A 17292-nucleotide genomic window follows, 5' to 3' on the forward strand; every position below is an offset into this window, starting at 1 on the left:
GTGGGGAATAGGGTGCATTAGAGACTATGGCTATCCCACAATGAAGACCATTTGAATAAATATTAGTTGCCTATATTTTTAAGCCTCGTGATTTGGGGGCAAGGAGTTGGGGATCAAGTAGCTAAACCTTGAACCTTATCTTGATAAACTATGCAGTGATAATTACTCAACATTATGAAGCTGGGGTCAAGGGTCATTACAATCTTTCTGTCATGAGAAGAGGTGTCCTAGATACCACCCTCTGTATGAGAGAGCAGATTAGGCATGAATGCATCTGTGATATGGCAGGCCCCTTTGCTGTGGGGTTTTGTTGCAACTTTTTTTGTGTGAACTGGTGTTTTAAAACTCAAAACTCAGCAGTGTCTATGCTGCATAAATGGAACCTCTCCATTTATTTATATGGTTTAGCTAATGCACATTAGACCTAGAGATCATTGTTCTTACTGTGGTGTGGCATTTGTGGGTCTATTTCAGGTGAGCTGGGTTGGGAGCTGTACCACAGACGAGAAGATTCTGCAGCACTTTATAACGTTATCATGAACGCAGGCCAGGAGGAGGGAATTGACAATTTTGGAACATATGCGATGAATGCCTTAAGACTGGAGAAAGCTTTCAGAGCCTGGGGGTCAGAGGTTTGAAATGCTAGCGTCTTCATTAAAATTTTATGTTTATTGTATCTGATTTTTATACAAGGGCTGATTTTAACTGCTTTAACATTGGCTCTGGCAGTAAGATAAATTATGTATTGTTAGGTAACTTTATTTAATTAGAGAAAGAGGTTTTTCTTTTCGATTTCCCAGTTGAAAGTTCAGTGGAATTATGACATAGTGTTTATTCTGCCTGATTCCTCCTACTTAGCGGAGAGCCCTGGACGTCTAACTCTGTGTGTGGAGCTATAGCTGCCCCAAGGGAGCCTGCCTACCCCGCAAAATTTGAGGACCACCTTTCAAGTTCTTCCTCCTCCTCTGTCATGTTGCCCATCTCATTTTCTTCTTATCCTGCTCCTTTGGGAGAAATTAAAACAAAAGGTGTCTTTCTGAGAAGCAGAGCAAATGATCTAGTATGTGTTGGTCTAGCCGACTTCTACCATTAATCATGGGAACTAAGTGTTTCTATTGGTATGGTAGTTACACTCTACTTTCATATGTATGAGTTCACTTACCTTCTCACCTCTCCTGAAGAAGGTATTAATTGTGATTCTAGGGCAAGGACTTGGGAGTCAGGGTATCTGAATTATCCTTATTCAATACACAATAACACTAAGAAACTAAACAACTTGGTCCAGGTTACACAGAAGTGGCCAAAAGGTGGTTCAAACTCTGTTCTATTTTATCTCCCATGTGGCAGGCTCTCTCTGGACCCCTTCATTTTTTCAGATTTGCTAGTTGTTTCCACGGCTTACAGTGAGGTTTTAGTCCTGAGAGGTGAGATAAGGGATGTGGTAAAGAATGTACTTCAGAGTGGGGGCTCGGGTTTGAATTTATCCTCCACCACATACTAACATGTGCACTTAATCCTCGACACCTGCTGTGTACTTTGCTGTAAAATAGATATTCTTTATCCTACAGAATTATCGTAGATGTTAGATAGTCTGTCATGTGCCTAGCACATAATAGAATGATTTTAACATTCTATTTGAATGGAGAGCAAAGTGGATTTGAAAGCACAGGCAGGGCCCCTTGGGAATTTAGACAATGAGTAAAAGCAAGTGGGCTCTGAGGTGGGGAGGGCAGCCTGCGGGAGAACAAGGATTCTGAGGCAAGCTGTCATTTTGCAGAAGTGCTCTGTTAAGGGACTCTCAGCCTAGATGAGGCTGCAGCAGGGAGAGAAATAGAGGACAACTCTGCCCCCACACTCCTCAAAGAATCAAGCACGAGAAGCAGCCTTTGGAGATATGCACATCTCCACCCTCTTGCCATTCATTTTCTCACGCCTCCTCTCTGGGAGCCGTCCTCTTAGAGCGTTTCTCCATCTCATTCCTCCATTTCCCAGCAGTGCCAGCACGCCCTCTAGTGTTATTACAGCTATAAAGCTTCTGCGCTTCTTGTCAATTTTATTTTTTCCTGGACAAATTCTGAAATTTTGAGCAGATAAAAAATAATTTTAGAGTTGCTCAAATTGCTTAGAAAATACAAGACAAAATTTTATATCGTGTAAAACAAGTTTACATTACTCATCTTGTTTAGATGAGGACTGTGTTGTCATTTTTTTGTTGTTGTTAAGTTTGGCTACATTCTATGGAGTTTAGAACTGTTCTCTTGGAACAAGAGATACCAGTGACAACAAAATAAACAAAGAAAAGCCGTTAACTTCAGGTCTAGTCCCAAGTCGTGGCTTTAGCTCTGACTTGAAGTATATTGTAATAACTCAACTGTATTTGAAAAGATTGAGATTCAACCTATGTTTTTCCCCTTTCCTGAACTCTGTGGAAGCCATTTTCCTACCATCTGCTTTCTCCTGTATTTATCCTGATTCCTGGCTAATTGTAAGATAAGTAAATTACTTCATAACTTTTCAAAACCTAATTATGTAAGATTATTACATAAAAACATATGAAATTCTTGTTTCGGGAAGGAACAGCATGTTGTGTTGTCCATCGATGTTTGTTATAAGAAAAGAGCCATGGAAACAAACTGTGGACTTTAGTTTCTAACTTGCTATTCAAATAACAGTATTTGCTGAAAGGGTACAGTTGAATTTTTAGATTTAAAAAAAATCACTGTAGAGAACAGTCCATAATTTTCCTTTCTCAGAATCTATATTCAAAATCAAACAGTGTTCTCTTCCCTAAAAAATAATATATGGGAGTGATGTTACCGAAATGATTTACACACATCTAAGATTTAAAATGTGTGCTTCTCTTTTAGATGAACTGTGATACAAATCCTTTCGAAGCTGGACTGGAATATTTTGTAAAGCTAAATAAGGTATGTTTACATTCCAAAGTGTATTTGAAGTAAATCTTAAAGATGATGCTATCCCATGACAGAGCCATGCTTTAAAATTTAACCGAGTGTGATTATAGGACAAATGCGTTTGAGCACAAATGCTAAGCATTGCTCGAGTGCTTGATACTAAATTAAGCTTTGTCAGAATTTGATCTCAGTTCACACTCTTGCAGCATGCTTGTAGATGTAAAATAGCTGAATTCAGCAATGTTAATGACTACATGTAAGTTCTAAGATAAAAATCTGTAAGGATAAGATGTCAGCAGACATTCTTCTAAATCCCGGTGACCTGTGAAGCCGCACATGAGCTGATCAAACCTGCTGCATTAATGACTCTCCCCTGTTGCTCACAGCAACCTCCCTCTCATCAGCAGATCTATCCATCTGCTTATTAAGTGTCTTAAGTATGCATCTGAGTATCAACAAATGACACATTTCAAATGTGTTCAGCACAAAATGGTATTTACTGAAAAGCCAATACGGGCCCAAAGAACCAGAACTGATATTAACATTCCAAAGAGACCCCTGCATCTGTGGTTCTTAACGTATGGCTCTCAGACCACACCGGCATCATCTAGGAGCTCGTTAGAAATGCAAATTCTCAGGTTCTGCCCCCACCTACTCAATCAGATTCTCTGGAGGTCAGGCCAAGAAATCTCTGCTTTTAATAAGCTGCTGGGGATTCTGCTGCACCTCCATAATTATTGTGGAAAAGCACATTATGAGGCCGATTTATTACAGCTTAGCTTACCTATACAGGTCCTATAAGTATATTAATATAGGAGGTTATCCAGTTGTTATGGACTGAATGCAATGCCCTACAAATTCCACGTGTTGAAGCCCTAACCCCCACGTGATGGTATGTGGAAGTGGGGCCTTTGGGAGGTAGGTTTAGATGCAGTCATGAGGTGGGGCCCCCATGGTGGAAATAGTGTTCTTATGAGGAATGGAAGAGAGACCAGAGCCTGCTGTGTGTCTGCCATGTAAGGGCACAGCAAGAAGGCTGCCATCTCATGCTAGGAAGAGGACACTCACAGGGGAACCCAATTGGCAGGCACCTCATCCTGGACTTCCCAGCCTCCAGAACTGTGAGAAATACATTCTTGTTGTTTAAGGCGCCCCATCTCTGGTATTTTGTCATTCGTAGCAGCTTGAGCTGACTCAGACACCTATTGAGCTGTGTTGTAGTTATTGTAAGAAAACTTGATAGCGTTGCAGTTGGTGGTAGTACTGCAGGTTGGAACAGCAGCTGCTGCTCTTCAGGATACTTGTTAGAATCCCAAAAACAAACCGTCCTGCCTTCGGTGCTAATAAGCTAAAGTGAAGGCTCTTTTCCCAGCCTATGGAAATAGGTAAACACATGCCTCTGAATCAGGCTAAGGAAACTTTTTCAGTGCCCCTGCATCACTTCCCAAATTCTGAGCTAAGACAGTAACATAAACATGTATATTTAGAGTATTAGATTTTTTAGGACAAAGAACCTCCAGAAGGGTTTTAAAGGAACTATCTTTCTGAACGTATTCTCCATCACTTTGATTTTATGACTTGCCATCTGCCTCCAGACCAGAGAAAGCAGGTGCTCAGAATTCGAGCAGACCCTACAGCAGATTGCTCCTTCTGATGACAGAAGCCTTGGTTTAGCTGTTTAGCATAAGGATAAAAATGGCCCGACTCTTGAAAGCACTAAAGTATTGTTGTTGGTCACCAGTAGGTAAATAGATAGCTGACACTTCTGCTTCAGTGTTTGGGTATTATTGTTTGGGAATAATACCCTCCAGAACTGTGAGAGGCATAAATAAATGATCTCTTCATATCAAAAATGAATTTTAAAACTCCCTTGATGATGATGAACAGGTGTGGATTGTGTATTTATTAGTTCCTTTAAATTATTTCAGTAACCGAAGCTCAGCTCAGAGCTAAGTTTGTTGTTTAACAGATAATGATTTTGATTTATGGTATGTTTTTATGATTTCTGAATTGTTGGTTCTCATTCTGGTGTCACAAAGTTAATTTCTAATGTTTTCATTGGGTGAAGGTCCATATAACACAGGGACCTGGACCTAACTGAGCCAGCCTTTTTCAATGATGTTGATTCAGGTGGTTAGTTGGTATCAACCTAACCATACTGATGTTTGCTAATTTCCAAGACAGGTGAATAGCTTGGATCAATTTTGTTTAGATACTACAGACAAACCTGGTTTTATTGCTCTTCACTTTATTGCACTTCCCAGAACTTGTGTTTTTTACATATTGAAGGCAAGGCTTCAATACTTGAGTATGGCAATGAAGCGAGCTATACTCTTTCTGCTGCCGTAATCTCTCTGCAAGTTACAAATCTTTCAATTTGTAGAAAACACAACATCTGTGAAGCGCAGTAAAGTGAAGAGCGATAAAGCCAGGGATGCCTGTATGTAGAAATCCCTGCTAGGCTCTTAAACATTTGCACAATGATTGTATAAGCCATAATCTGAAGAAAAACATAGAGATTCAGGCCGTGTCCGAGCTAGGAGAGCCCCTGGAGAGCACTCAGTACTACCTCCTCATTTGAGGGCGAGAAAACTGACGCACAAGGAGGCAAAGTGACCGAGGAGCAGTCCAGGGTTAGGTCCGGGTTAACTCTGACCTCACGATCGTGCTTTTTCATCCACCACTTTTCCCAACAAGGTCCTTTTCCATAAAGAGCCTTTCAAGGTCCTTTCAACCTTGAATAAGTGCCCAAGAATTTCTTTTTCTGGGAACAGATATCGTAGAATTTACATGGACTACATTTTATTAATTGATACCTCCCACAGTCATGTTTTTGTTATAACTAACTTTGTGTTTTATAGTAGCATCAGAATCATTGCTCATTTTAAGAAGGAAAATAGGTGGGTGAGGAAAGCAACCACTAGGCTTTATTAGGGTGCACTGTGTTCTTGTCAAAACTGGTACAAAATAGGGAAAAGAAAAACGGAGTATTAAAGAAATCTTAGATGACAAAGGAAGATGGTGCGATGGCACTTGCTTTCCTTACTTCTTAGAGTTGTTTGAGCCTCAGTTCCCCCAAGGAGTTGGCTGAAGTGCAGTAGATACACACATTTGCACACATTGGTTTGTCTAGTCAACATTTATTATCATTTATTAAAAACCTTACTAGGCCACAGGTCTAAAAGTTAAAACTATAACTCCTGATGTGTCTCAGGATCTCACGAAGATTGAAACAAATGGTATTTCAGGAACTAAAGCTGTAGGAAACATTCTTGGCATTAATTTTGAAACTATCTGCCTGCGTGAGGGTTGTCTAGCAGTACACAACAGTGCCATCTTGTGGACAGTGAGCGTAGGAAGCGTTAATCAGACCTGTGATAGAGGTAAAAATGATTGAATACTTGTATATACTTTTAAATCTCCTCAATGAAATCCCCTCACCTGAAACAACTTATATCATCATTCTTAATGGTATTAGAATTTTTTCCAAAGGCAGTTACTTTCTGGGGGAAAAATTAGTGGCATTTTTATTTTTTTAAGTTGGAAATGAAAGAAATGCATTAATCAAGAGCAAAAGGAAAATCAGCTGCCTTAAGATGGAGTCATAAGTATTCTTGGAGTTGTCCTCTTGGAATTACTGACTCTTTGTCCATTTCCAGAGGAACTCCAGCCAAGATTCACAGAGAATCAAGTACTAAGTGTAATTCCATTCATGTTTAAGCAGATTAGAAGAATACTTTTTCTATAAGATCCCTGCCCTCTTCTTTCTCTCCCTCTTTCCCTGTCTTGGGCTTCGAACCATTAAAAACAGAATAAACTGTAATATGCATATTGACCGCAAGTTAGAAGACAATGTTGATTCTAGAAAATACAGGATCTCTCTTTGAGGAAAAACTATTTAAACTATAACTATCAGGTAAGCAAAACAAAACAAAACAAAACAAAACAAATGTACAGTGGCAAAGAACTCCAGGCCTGCTACATCCTAAGTATTCAATACGTTAGCATTATTAAAACATGAGAGTGGAACTAAGTCATTGTTAACAGACAACAAGAAAGGAAAGAATTTCTAATATGCTCTAGTGGTAAAAGTACCCAACTTTGTTGGGGATATTTTAGGAAAAATGGTAATAGGAATTGAGGAGGCAGAAAATTTTCGGTGACTCTCATCTTGGCTGTACATTAGAATCATCTGGAGTAAGATTCTTTTAATCATATGATGCTTTAAAAAATCCTGAGGCTCAGGCGACACCCAAGATCAATTTAGAAAGATTCTTTGGGGTGGGGACTCAGGCATCAGTATATGTATTTTTAATTCCCCAGATGATTCCAGAAAATATTGAGGGTGATTGTTTTAAACCATTAATTTTCAATTAGCTGAACTTTAGTATCTTGGAGAATTTTTTAAAAATTCTCTGATGCCCTACCCACAGGGGTCCTCAATGTGTGGTTCACAGAACAGCAGCATCAATGTTACCTTGGGATTTGTTAAAAATGCAAGTTGAATACTATCCCAGACCCCCAAAATCAGAAACTCTGGGGGTGGGGCCCAACAGTCTATTTTACAAGCCCTCCAGGTGATTCTGAAGCATGTTCAAGTTAGAGGACACTGACCTACCCCAAACCAATTGGATCAACTCGGGCAGGGTGGGGGAGGGGGCAATAGGGGGTAAAGGGGCATGGGGGGATGAGGGGTAGGTTCTGGGATTCTTGGTTTTATTAGGCAATGAAGATTGAGAACCACTGTCTTAGTTATTTTAACCTCATGCCTGCTGTGGTCCTATGAATAAACAGGAAAGCAGAAAAACAGGTAGACTGGTCAGAGGATAGTGCTATAGAATCTGTAATGAATTGGAAATGAGTCAATAGATGTATGACCCCTTTTGGCTAGACTGCCGGTTAATACATTCTACCCTGTCTTTTTTTTTTTTTTTTTGCAACTGGGCAATAAGTGATTTTTTTTTTAAATTCCAAATTCTAGCTGTGTAACCTTGTAAGCTACTCGTATTTAACTTCATTTTGCCCCTGAGCTTGCTAATCTATGAAATAAAGGCTCCCTTGCATGTCTAAAATTGTACAAAATACCAGCTACCAGAGTGGTGGGTGACACTGGTGCTATGTTATCTGTACACATAATTGTGTCATTTTAATTAAGCCATTCTTATTCTCTTACCTATTTCCGCTGCTGGATGATAAAAAGAAAAGAACAGGAAATTTAAAAAAGGAAGTAAAACCTCGGCTGAGATAAAGTTTATAATCCCTGAAATATCTGTCAGAGGGTATTAAACTTACAGCTGTTGAATCATTATCCTCATACATATCCAATTTCTGTTATGAAACATACTTTAATTCCACCCTACAAGCTTAAGTGTACTGGTTAGTTGACTGCTGTATAATTTGGAAGTTCATGGAAATTTGTATGGAAATTTTTATTATTTTTAGCAGCTTAACTAAATATGCAATGAATTGACATATTAAAAGTATACCATTTGGTGTTTTAATGCATGTATATACTCATGCAAACATCACCACAATGAAGATAGTGAGCATATTCCCTTTCCCCAGAAGTTTGTTCATGCCCTTTGCAACCCTGTCTCCCAACGCTCCCTATACCCCAATATGCATCCAAGGAAACTTTTATCACTATAGACTACTTTGCATTTTCGAGAGATTTATATAAATGGAATCATACCATATATACTCTTTTTGTTTGGATTATTTCACTGAGTATAATTAGTTTGAGACTCATCTGCGCTGTTATGTGTATCAGGAGATCGTTTCTTTTCATACTAAGTTGGATTCCATTGTATGTATATACCACAATTTGTTTACATACTTATTGATGAACTTTTGAGTTGTTTCCAGCTTAGGGCTATTACAAATACAATGGCTATGAACATTTGTGTCCAAGTATTTGTACGGACACATCCTTTCTTTCCTCCTGGGTAAATATCTGGGTGTGGAATAGCTGGGGAAAAAAGCAGGTATATGTTAGCTTTTTAAGAAATTGTTTTATAACGTGGTGTACTGTTTTATATTTTACATTTTCACCAGCAGTGTGTGAGAGTTCTAATTCCTCCACATCCTTTCCAAACACTTGTCACAATCAGTCTTCTTTACTTGGTTATTCCAAAAGATATGTAGTGGTATCTCATCATAGTTTTATTTATTTCCTTAATGACTTGATACTAAATATCTTTTTATGTACCTGTCTATCATTCCTATATCTTTTTATGTGAAGTGTTTGATCAACTCTTCTACTTATTTTTAATTTTCCCCCCTTATTTTTGAGTTTTGAAAGTTCTTTATGTATGTATTCTTTACCAGATACATGCTTTGCAAATATTTTTTCCCAGTCTGTGTCTTGTCTTTTCATTTGTGTAATAGTGCTTTTTAAAGAGCAGAAGTCTTTAATTTTTCAGTTTAAAGCCGTTACCGATATGTTCTTTAGTAGATCATGTGTTTGGGGTTGTATCTAAGAAAGCTTTGCCTAACCCAAAATCACAAAGATTTTCTGCTGTTTTCCCTAGCGGTTTTATCAGCCTATGATTCATTTTTACTTAATTTTTGTATCTGGTGTGAGATATGAAGTTTATTTTTTAGCGTACAAATGTCCAATTGTTTCCAGCACCATTTGTTGGAAAGAGTATACGTTCTGAACTGCATTGCCTGTGTACCTTTGTCAAAAATCAGTTGTATATATGTTGAGGTCTGTTTTTCACTCTACTATGTTTTATTGATCTGCAGACAGTCCCCGATTTATGAATGTTTGACTTAACAATTTTCAACTTTATGATGGTACAAACGATTTTCGACTTTATGATGGTACAAAAGCAATACACATTCAGTACACAGAGTACTTTGAATTTTGATATTTTTCCCAGGCTAGCGATACTTTCTTGTAATGTTAGACAGCAGCAGCAAGACGATTTTGTCCAACTGTAGGCTAACGTAAGTGTTCTAAGCATGTTTAAGGTAGGCTAGCTAAGGTATGATATTTGGTAGGTTAAGTGTAATGATTACATTTTCGACTTAAGGGTTTATCAGTCCATAACCCCATCATAAGTCAAGGAGCATCTGAATTTATCCTTCTTGACACCAACACCACACTCTCCTGATTCCTGTAGCTTAAATCAGGTTGTAATGGCCCTGCAACTTCTTCATTTTCAAAGTTGTATTAGCTATTTTGTGACCTTTGAGTTTTCATAAATTTTATTTTTTTTGTTCATTTATTTTGTTCTTTAGATTGCACATATAAGTGAGATCATATGGTATTTGCCTTTCTCTGTCTGACATATTTCACTTAGCATAATACCCTCTAGGTCCATTCACATTATTGCAAGTGGTAAGATGTCATTCTTTTAGTGGCAGAGTAATACTCCATTGTGTATATAAAATAGAACTACCTTAAGGCCAATGTGTATGTCTTCTTTGGAGAAATGTCTATTCAGGTCCTCTGCCCATTTTTTAATTGGATTGGTGTTTTGTTTGTTTGTTTGTTTGTTTTGGTTTTAGTGTTAAATTGTATGCATTCTTTATAAATTTTGGATATTAAGCCCTTATTAGATGTATCATTGGTGAATATCTTCTCCCATTCAATAGGTTGTCTTTTCATTTTGTTGATGGTTTTCTTTGCTGTACAAAAACTTTTTAGTTTAATATAGTCCCATGTGTTTATTTTTTCTTTTGTTTACCTTTATGAAGGAGATATTACAAGAAAAACATATTACCAAGAGCAATATCAAAGAATTTACTACCAATGCTTTCTTCTAGGAGTTTTATGATTTTGGGTCTTATATTTAAGTTTTTAATCTATTTTTGAGTTTCTTCTTGTATATGGTATATGACGGTGGTCCAATTGATTCCTAGGTTTTTAAAATGCAGTTGTAAATGGGATTTTTTTTCTTAATTTCTCTTTCTGACAGTTCATTATTGGTGTATAAAAATGCAACTGATTTCTGAATATTAATTTTGTGTCCTGCTACTTTACTGAATTCATTTATCAGTTCTAATGGTTTTATGGTAGACTGTAATGACAGTTTTACTTGTTCCTTTCCAATTTGGATGTCTTTTATTTCGTTTTTTTGTTTGTTTGTTTTTGTCTGCTGTTGCTAGGACTTCCAATACTATGTTGAATAAAAGTGGTGAAACTGGGCATCCTTATCTTGTTCCTGATCCTAAGAGGAATGCTTTATCCCACTGAGTATGATATTAGCTGTGGGTTTGTCATATATGGCCTTTATTTTGTTGAGATATGTTCCCTCTATTCCCACTTTGCTGAGAGTTTTTATCATAAATGGCTGCTGGATTTTGTCAAATACTTTTTTTGCATCTATTGATATGATTATTCGATTTTTATCTTTCATTTTGTTTATATGGTGTATCACATTAATTTATTATATATATATTGAATCAACCTTACATCCCAGGAATAAATCCCACTTGGTCATGGTATATGATCTTTTTAATGTATTGCTGTATTTGATTTGCTAATATTTTGTTGACGATTTTTGCATCTATGTTCATCAGGAATATCCCTATAATTTTCTTTTTTTGTAATGTCTTTGTCTGGTTTTGGTGGCCGCATAAAATGAGCTTGGGAGCTTTCTGTCCTCTTGAATTTTTTGGAGTAGTTTGAGAAGGATAGATGTTAATTCTTTGGATGTTTGGTAAAATTCACCTGAGAAGCCTCCAGGACTTTTGTTTGTTGGGAGTTTTTTGATTACTGATTTGATTTTGTTAGTAATAATTGGTCAGTTCAGATTTTTTGTTTCTTCTTGATTCAGTCTTGGAAGATTGTATGTTTCTGGGAATTTATCCATTTCTTCTAGATTGTCCAATGTGTTGGCATATAATTATTTGTAATATTTTCTCACAATCTTTTGTATTTCTGTGGTGTCAGTTGTCACTTCTCCTCTTTCATTTCTAATTTTATTTATTTGGGTCCTCTCTTTTTCTTGATGAGTCTGGGTAAAGGTTTATAAATTTTGTTTATCTTTTCAAAGAACCAACTCTTGGTCTCACTGATCTTTTGTGGGTTTTTTTAGACTTTATTTCATTTATTTCTGCTCTGATCTTTATTATTTCCTCTATCTACTTAGTTTGGGCTTTGTTTGCTGTTCTTTTTTTAATGCCTTTAAGTGTAAGGTTAGATTGTTTATTGGAAATATTTCTTGTTTCTTTAGGTAGACCTGTGTTGCTATGAATTTCCCTCTTAGGACTATGTCCCGTATGTTTCGGGTTGTTATGCTTTCATTTTTATTTGTCTCAAGGTATCTTTTGATTTATTCCTTGATCTCACTGTTGATCCATTCATTATTTAGTAGCATGTTATTTAACCTCCATGTGTTTATGTGTGTTTTAGTTTTTTTTCTTTTAATTGATATGTAATTTCATACCCTTGTGGTCAGAGAAGATGCTTGATATGGTTTCAATCTACTTAAATTTATTGAGATTTGTTTTGTGGCTTAATATGAGTTCTATCTTGGAAAATGTTCCATGTACACTTGAAAAGAATGTATATGGGCTGCTTTGGGGTGAAATGCTCTAAATATCAATTAAATCCATCTGCCCTAGTGTGTCATTTAAGGCCTCTGTTTCTGTGTTGATTTTCTGTCTGGAAGATCTGACCATTGGTGTCAGTGGGGTGTTAAAGTCCCCTACTTTGATTGTATTATTGTCAATCTCTCCCTTTATGTTGATTAATAATTGCTTTATATATTTATGTGCTCCTGTGTTGGGTGCATAAGTGTTTACAAGGGTTGTATCTTCTTGTTGGAGTGATCTCTTTATCATTATCTAATGTCCCTCTTTGACTCTCCCTATCTATCTATCTATCCATCCATCCATCCATCCATCCATCCATCCATCCATCTATCTATCTATCTATCGCTCTAAGATTGAAGAAAGGAAAGTTTAATATAAAGCTTTTTAAGCCCTTGGAAACACAAATGACAGAAGGTCAGCAGTATTTTACATACAGGTTTAAATACTTTGATGCTTCAGCAACTTTAAGTTGTCTTGTGATTTTAAAAAAACACTTATACAAGAGTAGTACTGTAAAGCTAAAGTCATGTTTCTATCATAATCTTTTTTTAAAGAATTGTATTAAAATATAGCTAACATGCAATATTACATTAGTTCAGATGTACACCATCGTTATTCAACATTTACATACCTAAAGAAGCTATACCATGATAAGTCCAGCAACCATCTGACACTGTACCATGCTATCACAATATTATTGACTATATTCCCTGTGCTGTACATTACATGCCCATGACATAATTGTTTTATACCTGGAATTTTGAACTTCTTATTCCCTTTCACATTCCCCCCTTTTTAATTTTTCAATTAGAGTCGACATTCAATATTATTTTATGTTAATTTCAGGTGTACAGCATAGTGGCTAGACATTTATATAATTTAAGAAGTGATCACCCTGACTAGTCTAGTACTTACCAGGCACTATACATAGTTATTACCACATTACTGACTATAGTCCCTATGCTTTACTTTACATCCCCATGACTATTTTGTAACTACCAATTTGTACTTCTTAATCCCTTCACTTTTTTCACCCTGACCTCACAACCCCCTCCCATTTATCACCCTGATAAATCTAGTACCCACCTGACACCATACCTAATTATTACATTATTATTGACTATATTCCTTATGTTATACCCTACATCCCCATGACTACTGTGTAACAACTAATTTATACTTCTTAATCCCTTCCCGTTTTTCACCCAACCACCACACTCCCCATCTGGCAACTATCAAAATATTCTCTGTATCTATGAAGTTGTTTCTGTTTTGTTTGTTTATTTTGTTTTTTAGATCCCACATATAAGTAACATCACATTGCACCTGTCTTTCTGTCTGACATACTCCACTCAACACAATACCCTCCAGGTCTATCCATGCCACCATAGATGGCAAGAACACATTCCCTTCCATGGCTGAGCAATATTCCATTGTATTTTCCTTTTTCCTTTCATCCATCGATGGACATCCAGCCTGCCTCCACATCTTGGCCATTGTAAACAATGCTGCGATGAACATATGGATGTACATATCCCCTTGTATTGGTGTTTTGGGTTTCTTCAGATAAATACTGAGAAATGGGATTACTGAGTCCTTTGTCTCTTGGTTTTTTTGCCTTTGTTTTAAGGTATATTTTATCTGGTATAAGTATTGCTACCCTACCTTTGTTTTTCATTTCCATTTTCATGAAATACCTTTTTCCATCCCTTTACTTTCAGTCTGTGTATGTCTTTTGATCTGAAGTCAGTCTCTTGTAGACAGTATATGTATGGGTCTTGTTTTCTTATTCATTGAGCTATCCTATGTCTTTTGATTGGAGCATTTAATTCATTTACATTTAAAATGATTATTGATAGATACATAGCGATTGCTATTTTATTATTTATATTTTTTATCTTTTTTTTTCCTTCTTTTTCCTAAAGAAGTCCCTCTACCATTCCTTGTAATACTGGTTTGGTGGTGATGAATTTCTTTAGGTTTTTTCCTGTGTGAGAAGCTCTTTATCTCTCCTTCAATTTTAAATGATAGCCTTTCTGGTAGAGTAGTTTTCATTGTACGTCCTTGTTTTTCATCTCTTTGAATATTTCGTACCAGTCCCTTCTTACCTGCAAGTTTCTGTTGAGAAATCAGCTGACAATCTATGGAAGCTCCCTTGTACGTAACTAGTTGCCTTTCTCTTGCTTTTAGGATTCTCTCTTTGTCTTTAACCTTTGCCATTTTAATTATGATGTCCCTGTTTGGATTCATCTTGTTTGGGACTCTCTGCACTTCCTAGGCTTGTATGTCTATTTCCTTTTGCCAGGTTAGGAAAGTTTTCAGTTATTGTTTCTTCAAATAGGTTCCCTTGCTGTCTCTTCTCCTTCTGGTACCCATGTTGTTATGCTTTATGTCCCAGAGGTCTCTTAAACTACCCTCATGTTTAAAATTCTTTTTGCTGTTCTGTTTGTGTGTTTTTGGTTACCTTGTCTTCCAAATTGCTGATTCTATCTTCTGCTTCATCTAGTCTGCTGGTGATTCCTTCTAATGCATTCTTCATTTCAGTTACTGTGTTCTTTACTTCTGACTGAAGTACTCCATTCTTTTTATGGTTTCTATGTCCTTCTTTATGCTTGCTATCTCTTTGTTGAAGTTCTCACTAAGTTCTTTGAGCATCCTTATAACCGTTGTTTTGAACACTATATCTGGTAGGTTCCTTGCCTCCATTTCATTTAGTTCTTTTTCTGGAGTTTTCTCCTGTTGTTTTATTTGGGACATAGTTCTTTGTTTCCTCATTTTGATTGCCTCTCTTTGTTTCTATGCATTAGGTAGATCTGTTACATATCCCACTATTGGCCAGGGGGCCTTATGTACTAAGTGTCCTGTGGGACCCAGTGTCACAGTCTCCCTGGCCACTTGTGCCAGGTGCTCCAGGAGTGTCTTTTGTATGGGTTGTGGGTGCACTCCTGTTATAGTTGAGCCTTTATTACTGTTGGTATGTCAGTGGGTAGAATTGATCCTCAGGATGACTGGCTGTGGGGCTTGACCTCATCCACAGCTTATGGGCTGCTGTGTGTAGGGCTTATCCCATGGAGAAAGATTCACTCCAGTAGTCTCTAGTACCTACTGAGACCACCCTTTGGATATGCCACTACTGGGGCTAATTGGGTGGTGCTCTGCTGTTGTCTGAAGCTGACCTTCAGGTATGTTGGTTCTAGGGCTTGGAAGGGGCTTCAGTACAGGACCAGGTCAGCCACTATGTCTGACCAGCCAGGAACTACCTGGTAGGAGCTACAAGGCTATTTGTGGTTTGTCATTGCTTGTGCTGGACCTGGAGGTACCTGGAAGAGGCTGTGCTACAAACTGAGGATTACCCCCACCAGTACTGGGCCTGAGATAGCTCTGCAAAAAGCCCAGGATACCCCAATGTCTGCTGCTGCCTGTCAGCTCATGTAAGACTCACAGCCACTGATAGAACCTCATGCTATATGGGAGTTGGGTGAGACAGGGTCTCAGAGAGTCACCAGGGTGGGACAAGTGTTCACCAATTTAATGTAGATTTTGGTTTGGTGCCAATGCTGAGCCTGGAGCTACTCAACAAAAGTTTCAGAGCACACTGCAGCCAGCTGCTGCCCAGCTGGGGCTTGTGGACCCCTGAGAGCTCTATAAGAAATAGTGCAATGTGGGTGGGGCTGGCTGCTCACTGAGAAAGTGCCTCAGGCATTGAATATGTTGAGTAGGGTGGGGTCCCAGGGAGTCACCAGAGTAGAGCAAGCAGGTGGAGGGAACAGAGTTCACCAGGCCAATGCAGATTCAGATTTGACTGTGTGGGGGAAGGCTCAACACAGGAAAGATGGCACCGGCCTGCCGGCTGTATAGGAGAAGGATTCTACACAGGGAAAATGGCAACTCTCCCTCCATTCCTGGCCCTGAAGCCACATAACAGTCTCTCCCTGTATGTCTCTTACACCTCCTGAGTCACTGTCCCTCCACCAGAGCCCAGGGATACTGCCTGCAAGTAAGTTTGTTCTCGGGAGCTTTAAGAGAATATCAGTTTCCCACAGCCTTCCATCCCATCTGGATGATTGGAATCCCCACTGTTCTTCACAACCAGATGTTGTGGGGGCTCCTCTTCCCAATGATAGTACTCAAAGCTGAGGATCCTGGTATGGGGCTCCTCCGGGGGGTGGGGGGAGGAACTCCATGGCCAAGAAATCCTTCTCCTGATTCTCAATCACCACACTCAAGTGTGGGATCACATGTTTCGCATCACTACCCCTCCTATTCCTCGATGTGGCTTTTTCTTTATATCCTGACTTACAAAACTTCTGTTCAGTTAGACTTCAGATGGTTCTCTAGATTGATGGTTCTATAATTTAGTTGTAATTTTAATATGGTCATGGGATGAGGCAAGCACAGCATTTATCTACTCTTTCATCTTTGATCCTCTCCAACCCTGACCCCTGAATTTCCATAAACTTTAGAATCAGCTTGTCATTTATACAAAAAAGACCTGCTAGTTGGAATTGCATTGTATCTATACATCAATTCAAGTCTTCCAACTGATGAACAAGGTATATTTCTCCATTTATTTAGGTAATCTTTTTGTACTTTGAATTTCAATACTATTGGAAAGGTATTTTTAATTTCAATTTTCAGATGTTTAGTGCTAGTATATAAAAAAACAATTTGTTTTTGTATATTGATCTTGTATTCTGCTACTTTGCTAAACTCATTTAGTAGTTCTAGTACTTTTTTTTGTACTTTTTAATAGATTCCATTGGATTTGCAACATGGACAATCATGTTTTATAAAAATAATTTTTTAAATAAATAAGTTTCTTTTTGTCTTT

General features: G+C 37.8%; 1 protein-coding gene across 1 annotated transcript in view; it reads left to right on the plus strand.

The window, feature by feature from the left end:
* DMGDH (dimethylglycine dehydrogenase) overlaps positions 1-17292 on the plus strand; it is a 62967-nt gene that overhangs the window by 30957 nt on the left and 14718 nt on the right. The window contains exons 13-14 of the mRNA XM_081054003.1: positions 475-632; positions 2868-2927. Coding sequence (XP_080910129.1) covers positions 475-632; positions 2868-2927 — 218 coding nt within the window. The remainder of the gene's footprint in view (positions 1-474; positions 633-2867; positions 2928-17292) is intronic.

The sequence above is a fragment of the Rhinolophus hipposideros genome, assembly GCF_964194185.1.
Source record: "Rhinolophus hipposideros genome assembly, chromosome: 7".
Taxonomy (NCBI): Eukaryota; Metazoa; Chordata; class Mammalia; order Chiroptera; family Rhinolophidae; genus Rhinolophus; species Rhinolophus hipposideros.